This window comes from Camarhynchus parvulus, chromosome 4A, assembly GCF_901933205.1.
Source record: "Camarhynchus parvulus chromosome 4A, STF_HiC, whole genome shotgun sequence".
Classification (NCBI taxonomy): domain Eukaryota; kingdom Metazoa; phylum Chordata; class Aves; order Passeriformes; family Thraupidae; genus Camarhynchus; species Camarhynchus parvulus.
This window is the reverse complement of record NC_044600.1, coordinates 11,587,891-11,595,369: the sequence shown is the minus strand read 5'-3', so window position 1 is coordinate 11,595,369 and position 7,479 is coordinate 11,587,891. Positions and strand designations below refer to the sequence as shown.

Sequence of the window (7,479 nt, the reverse complement as noted above, 5' to 3'; positions counted from 1 at the left end):
ATCCAAGCTCTCTCTCCAGGCTCCCAGCCTGGCGGCTCCAACACAGCCCTCCCCTTCTCTTCCCCAGAGAAAGGCATTTCAGGTCACTTGAATTATTTAGCGGGGTGTTTTTAACCATCTCAAGGGCTTTGCTCCTGCCGTGCGGCGCCTGCAGAGCTCGGGTTTGTGGGTTTATTTTATTTTTTTAATTTCTTTTTTTTAGCACGCGAGGTGGAGTTGCTCCACTTCCCTGGCAGAAGGAGGAGATAAAGCGCGGGGGGAAGGCGAGAGGGGCGGCTTGGCGTGCGGAGGGGAGGGGAAAGGCCGCCACACCTGCGGGCCGCGCTGCCCCCTCAGGCCCGGCCCTGGCCGCCGGGGCCGCTCACCGGGTCGCTCTAACGCAGCTCTCTCCCTATCTCTTCTTTCTCCCCCCCTCCCCCGCCGATCCTCCTTTCCCTCCCGCTCCTCATTCATCCTCCCCTCTCCCGCCCCCTCCCCGTGCAGGCGAAGCGGGCGCGGCAGGAGGCGGAGCGGGCCGCCGCACGTCCCCCGGCCGGCCGGCCGGCCCCCCCGCCATGGGTCGGAAGCGCTGCGTGGGGGGAGACGGCTCCAAGATGGCGGCGGGTTGCTGCGGGGTGAAGAAGCAGAAACTCTCCAGCTCCCCTCCCTCGGGCTCGGCCGGCCCGGGTGGCGGCGGCGGCGGCTCCCACTGCGGCGGGGCGGCGGCGGCGGGGGCGAGCCGGGGGCGCTGCCCCCCGCCGGGGGGCCCCCGCCTGAACGGCATCGGGGGCTGGCGGGGGGCGCCGCCGGCTGCGCCCTGTCCCCGCCGCTGCCGCCCAGCTGCGGCGGGGGCCCCGCCGGCCTCTCCCCGCCGGTCTCCTCGCTGCTCGCCTCCCCCGGCTCCGGCGGGCCCGGCTGCAGGAAGATGGTGGTGTCGGCCGAGATGTGCTGCTTCTGCTTCGATGTGCTTTACTGTCACCTATACGGATACCAGCCCCCGCGGAGCCCCCGCTTCACCAACGACCCATAGTGAGTATCGGCGCGACCGCCCGCGTGGGCGCCTCGTGCGCGCCCGTCCCGCCCGGCTCCCCCGGCCGGGCGCCCTCCCTCACTCCCTCCCCGCCGGCTCCCGCCTCCCGCCCGGCACCTTCCCCGCTGCCGCCGCCCGGCCGCTGTCCTCGCCTGGCCCCACGCCTGTCCCCGGGCCCGGCCCGCGGGCGCCCCCGCTCCCCGGGAGCCGCACTGCCCTCCCGCGCCGGGCTCGCCCCGGGGAGCGCCGCGCTGCCCGCCAGCTCCGTGACTCCTCCCCGGCCCCTCTTGGCCCGTCGCTCCCGGGGCTCTCTGGTGACATCTCCCCCGTGATCCCTCACACCTCTGGCAGCGCTCTGCTCCGAGCGGCCGCCTTTGTGGCAGGTTCCGTGGGCAGTGCCCTCTCCCCGCTCGTGGGCTGTGTTCAGCAACCCCCGAGTAGCTCCCTCCTCGCTCAGTTTCACTAGTAGTCCTTACTGGGACCCCTCCACTAGGCAGCCTCTCGCTGTCCGTGTGTTCTGCATGAGGGCGGGCCTCTCCTTCACCAGTGCTGGATGGTGAGTACCCAGTGTAAGAGCCCTGTGTGCGAGTCCCGGATCTGTGAACACTGGTGTACCTTTACATTCCCTGTGCCAGGCACTTGTAACGCTACTTTGGTCTCATACCGTTCAGAGTCCTTGCTTTGTAATGACTCCTGAAGATCACCCAGTGTTAGACATCCTGAGTCCCTGAGTAATCCACCACATCAAATTCCCAGAGTTTTGAAAAGATCACATAAACACCTGTTACTCCCATCCTCCCTCTGCCTCCCAAGCTTCCTTGCAAGAGTGTCCAGCAAGGGCCTGTTTTATTCCCATCCCTGGCCACTCTTGTTCAGTGTTTGTCTTGAACCCTGTGCTGCACTGCCTTCAGAAGTGACCTGCCAGGGACCGTCTTGCCCAGCATGTCAGCACCTGCAGCCTGCCTGTGCTGGGGAGCCGGGCATGCTGCTGCAGATAAGCTCAGACACTTCAGGGAGTAACTTCTCTCTGACAGGAAGTTCCTTCCTCTCAGCCGGGATGAGTTACCGAGTTGCTGCATGATCCAAGTCCGTTTGATTGCAGAGTTAACGTAAGGGGTTGTTGAAATTGAGTTTCTGCTGTTTTACTTTGCTTTTAAATGGAACGGAGCTCATGTGGTGAATTTCCAAGCTCCAGCTGAGACTCGACTGTGTTGGTCCACCAGAGTGCATGTCACTTTTTTCCTCTTATGTATAGCATGACTATCAAGTTTGTAAGAACCTGTGCTTTCTCAGTACTTAATGAGTACAAGTTTTCCATGTATGTCCTGGACCCTCGTGCACCTTCACCAGTGCAAACAGTTATTGTGCAGTCTGTGTTTCATTAATGAGATGTAGTGTATGCTTCTTGGTGTTTAAAAATGTAATGTATTGATAATCTTATTTGTAGTCCTTGCTAACACCCAGGATCTATACATCTCTTGCATACTTTCAGCTGCTGTCATGACAACCCAGCTCTGTGGATTCCTACTTAACCTGCCACCCCAGCAAGTCTTCCCTATATGCTCTTCATAACTCCTATGTGATTTCATCAGAGTACCAATAATGAAAGGAGGGCAGGGAGACTCCACTGTGAGTTTCTTTACCCAGGTCTTTTGCAAATCCGTGTCTGTCCTTTTGTAGATACCAACTGTTCAGCAACTGCTGCTCTCAGTAGCCATTTTGCTGTGCATTGTCCTGTGTCTGTTCTCCATCCCAGACCACTGTAGGTTGCAACATCAGCTTCGTGCTGTTTCACTTTTTCATTGCTGTCAGAGAGTTGAATTTTGTCTGTCTCTGTAACAATATTACATTGGTGTTATGGTTTTTTATCTGTGTTGTAGAATGATTTGTTGAACAGATTAGTTCTACTGTCTGTTTTATTACTGGAGGAAACTGAGGCAGGGGTGAAGATTTCAGCACTAAAATGTTTTCCAGTAAGCACTTTGATTCCTCTTAGTAAGCAGTAAATCAATTTACTTTTTTCCTCCTACTTCTTACTTTAACAACAACACAATTGCAAACTAAGTAAAATTATTTGAATTTTTCTGAAATTCATATGTGTTTTTCAGATTTAGTTACTAGATCTGGTGAAAAGTTGCTGCATCAACTTCTGAAATTTTAGACTTCAGAAAGTGGCACGGTCATTAAAATTAGTAATGTAATTTCTGTTTATTCCCATGCATGTGCCAGCATGCATGGTTGTATAGATCAGGAAATGATCTAACAATAATTTTATATTTTTCCTCAGTTGGTTACAGAGTTTGGTTCTCTCTGGATCATTGCATGGTTTCACAAACATTTGTGCCTGCACAATTGTGAGGTGGGAATAAGCAGACAGATGGCAGAACTGCTGCTTTCAGCAGCCTTGTGAGCTGATTATGTTTGTGCAGTTGGGGATGCAACTTTGAAAAAGTTGTTCAGTATTACACGTAAAATTATAGGTCGGTGAATAAATTGCTTTTGCTAAGTGTTCAGAGGCAGCATGATTTCTAGCATTCACAAGATTTGCAGGCAGTCTTAGTGATAACTGCGTAACTCACAAAGATTAGATGTTGGCTTTGAAGCTGGGCTTCATCCTGTACAGCAAAAAAACCTGAATGAGAGCTGGTGTTTTTCAGTGATTGTGTATTGAAGCTTTCTGCCTCAAATTCATTTGGAGGTTTTGTCTATGGGCTGAAATATGTGGTCAAAGAGCAGTGGCCTAAAATAAGGGTTTGTATGTAAATTATAGAGTTATTTTTTACAGTTAATTACAGGGAGGATGAAAGACCTGTGAGCAGGTATCCTCACACAAACATGACTCATATTCCTTGCAGGTCTTTGAACAATGAGACGGGGCATGATCAAAGAAAAGCAGGTGGCTGAATCACTTGGACAAGGGGTTCTGGCATGTTGTCTTTAGAACAAAACCTGCTTGTGACACCTCTGGATTTTTCTGACTTTCTGATGCCAAGATGAGGACAGCATCAGGACAGCAAATTCAAGGCAGTAGGAATGAGTCAAAAAGCTTGTTTTGAAAGGGTGTGGGTTTTGAACTCCAGGGCAGGCCATACATGGATGAAACAGTTGGCATTTTCCTATCTCTGGAGTTCCTAAAGCACAGAGAATAGGGTGTGGAGGGTATTGCTGGGGAGGTGTTGGGTTGGAGGGGGTGGTGACTCATGGAGTTAAAAGAAGATAGCTGGAAGACATTGAATCTCTCCAGCAGTGTTTTGTTGAGAATAGGCTGAGCAGGTTCTTTCAGCCATAACTACTTCTCCTCTTGTAGCCTCCATGGATCTGTTAACATTTTATTCTGTCTCTCTTGATTGAAGAACTTTCTGATACCTTTAATTTCACTTCACTTTCGGTTGCTCTCTAAGCCACCCTTGCCCTTCTTCACAGGGTATGTCCTACAGGGCCTGTGCCTTGCTTCCACCAATGTGATGGCTCTCAGACTACAGGTTCAGAAGGCATGTAGAAATTATCCTGGCAGTGTGAACACTGATACAAAATTTGGAAATTGCTGACCCAGAAATTATGAAATTATCTCTAGGACAAAGTGTTGTTTAGACGCTGAATTTGAGACTCGGTTTCATGAGTAAAATTACAGAACACTGAACTTGTCCGTAGAAATGAATTGTAAGCAGATGCAGGAAGAATTGTAAAAGCATTTTAGCCTATTCATTTATGGAGAATGAAAACTGAGTAGCCTTTTTTTCCTGTGTTTCTTACCTTTCTGACAGGTAATTTCTATCCCTTTTATTGCTTTTCTGGTTTGGTCTTGTGCAATACCCAAGATGGGCCATGATGATTATTGGAAACAATACCATGTCCTGCCTTCTGTTGTGAAAGTGGAAGGGAGGTGTCTACCAGTGTGAAGGGGCTCAAGGTCTACACTATTGCTCACTGCTGTTTTCCTTCTAGTAAGAAAGTGTTTGAAAGGAAGTGCAAGAAGGTTGTGACAAGAGAGGGAGGGTAAGTGTGTGAAGAGGAGTTCAGTTGAAGCTGTGCTGTAGGGAGTGAGGAGGACTTTTTTCTTAGAATCTCACGTCTCTGCTCACTGTAATGATTTCCCTTGGCACGCAGAAATCATCTTTCTGAGTTTTTGTCCTGCACAGTGTCTGCTTCAAGCTCTTCATCTTGCCTACTTAATTTTAATATCAACATCTTTGTGGAAAAGACATTGTCTGGCAGTCCTTCAGGTTAACTCTTTTGTCAGTTGTTTGTTTTTCGTAGTCCCTTCTTGAAGGTTTCCTGCTAGTGAGCAGGATTATTTTAGTGGTGACCACCTGTACTTGATACAATTTGTAAGGGGAATCATTTGTTCTGCCCCTGTCATCTGGTACGTGGTAACCAAGAACACAAGTTTGCACCTGGAATGACAGTTGCCCTGCTTCCCACCTGTCTGAAGAGCTCTTTGGAGATAGTATTCAAATGCCCAGACTGGCTCACATCTTCCTCATCTCTCAGGGGACTGTGCTGGAGGCAGTGGATGGTTCCTGTAGCTGACCTCTGTACCTGTGGTGGTTCTGATGCTTTAGGGAAGCTGACAACCCTGTGCACATGAGGAGGTGTTGCTGGCTACCACATTCTTTGCTAGGAATAATCTCTGTGGCTTGACCATCTTCTGTGATCGACGACCTCTGGATTAAAATATTGTCCAGGTGATAGCCAGTTTTGAGCTAAAGACTTAGAGATGTATTTGTTCCTTCCTTCATTGATAACTTGTGGTATTTTGCAGCAACTGTTTGTTTGGCTGCAGGACAGAGATGCAGATCTGCAGCCATGTTGACCTGCCTGACTTTAGTATTTCATTGTGTTTTCAGGTCTAAAATTTGTTAATTTACATAATTTGAAAGGGTGTGGGGTAGCACTACTACACTACCTTAATATTAGTGAAGTTTGGAAACATTTCAATTCAATACAGTTTAAAAATACAGTTAGCTAGTCTTGTGCCCATTATTTTTCTCACTCAAAGACTTTAAGTTGTGATTCTACTCAAAATGAGTACAACTTAACCTTGTAGTAAAGAGACGGTTCCAGGGTTACTGGATATTCCGGATTTTTCCTTAGTTATTGTGTCTCGGTAAAGTGTTGGTAATGGTGGAGAATTGCTGGTAATTTAGATTGAAATAGCTTAAAATCTTCTAGTACAGCCCCAAAGCTGATTTTCTTGCAGTGTTTGCTGTCCAGTGCTTTCTGGTAAGGCATTGAAGAGAGATGAGACTTGTCTATAGGTGCATACATATGCACACATACGTGTGAATAAAAATGTTGTGGCTTGCAGTTGATAGGATTTCATCCTTTTCTCAATTTCTTGTTTCTTGGCTGCAGCCTGACCTCCAGCTTTAGTCTCTACAATTTACTGTAATGTTGGAACCTTGCACTTAACTCCTTGCTTGCTTTGGTATGTGCTTCTTTACAAGCTTTTCTTTGAAACTTTGTCTGGAAACTTAGAATTTCATATTGTCTTAAAAAGCCCAGCAGCGTTCTTTCTCTGCAATCCCTACACAGAGTTGAGCTGTACCTATTGTCATTACTGCTCTTGATGCCAGGAATATGAAATTTTGTTGTTTCTCTGCAGGACTTGGTTGTATGGCAGTGGAGACTTACACTGTTTTGTGGCAGACTCAGTAATAATTTATATTTATTGTTACATTCCAATATTACACAACAGCTATAATGATTGTTTGGTCATGGCCAAAGATCAACAAGGAAACACACAGGGAAGTGTTCTTTCATGTCTGTGTGTCTGTCTGACTTCATTCTGGTTTTCATGTGCATGTCATGTGGATTTGTATAAGGTTCAGAATTTTCTTCCAAATTAACAGGCTCTATTGGTCTTTACTGTTGAAGGTTAAATGTTGGAATATGAAGTAGTGGTTCTTTCAGAGTGGCATTCTGTGGTAGATGCTTTGAAAATATAGTACAGTAGAGAGTGTGTATTTTGGCTGGCATTGGCAGTGCTCAGCAGGGAATTCCCAGCATATTTGAAAGCAGATCTGGTGAATGCATCTTGGTGCAGCAGAGGGGCAGAAGGGATAAGGTTGCATGGCTTCAAAAAGAAGTTGCCTTTGCCAGTAGGTTCATCCTCTGATATGATTGGTGAACTGAGAAAATAATGCTATGATAAACTCCAAATTAGGTTATCTGTAATTTGAGGACTTTTTCCTTCATAAGGTCACTTTAGTGAGCTGTTCTTACATGCAGATGAGGTAGTTTCTATTAATACAGGAAATCAAATCATCGGCAGTCTTAAGGATAGACCCTGGTTTTGTTTCTTTAGCTAAGAGCAGTCACCACAAAGTCATTCTAAGTGCTCTGATTCTCTGCAGTACTGGTTCTGTGGAAGTTAATTGTTCTCATACTCCTTGTAGGGCGAAGAGGAGTCAGCAGCAACCTCTCCTTGTGCCATCAGTCTGGTCATTCATTTTTATTGCCTCCTTTGG

The 7,479-nt window shown here is 47.9% G+C and overlaps 1 protein-coding gene across 1 annotated transcript in view; it reads left to right on the top strand.

Moving 5' to 3' along the window:
• The first annotated feature begins 302 nt into the window (after positions 1-302).
• AMMECR1 (AMMECR nuclear protein 1) overlaps positions 303-7,479 on the top strand; it is a 72,718-nt gene continuing 65,541 nt past the window's right edge. Inside the window, 2 exon segments of the mRNA XM_030968001.1 lie at positions 303-768; positions 771-1,008. Coding sequence (XP_030823861.1) covers positions 555-768; positions 771-1,008 — 452 coding nt within the window. The 5' untranslated portion in view covers positions 303-554.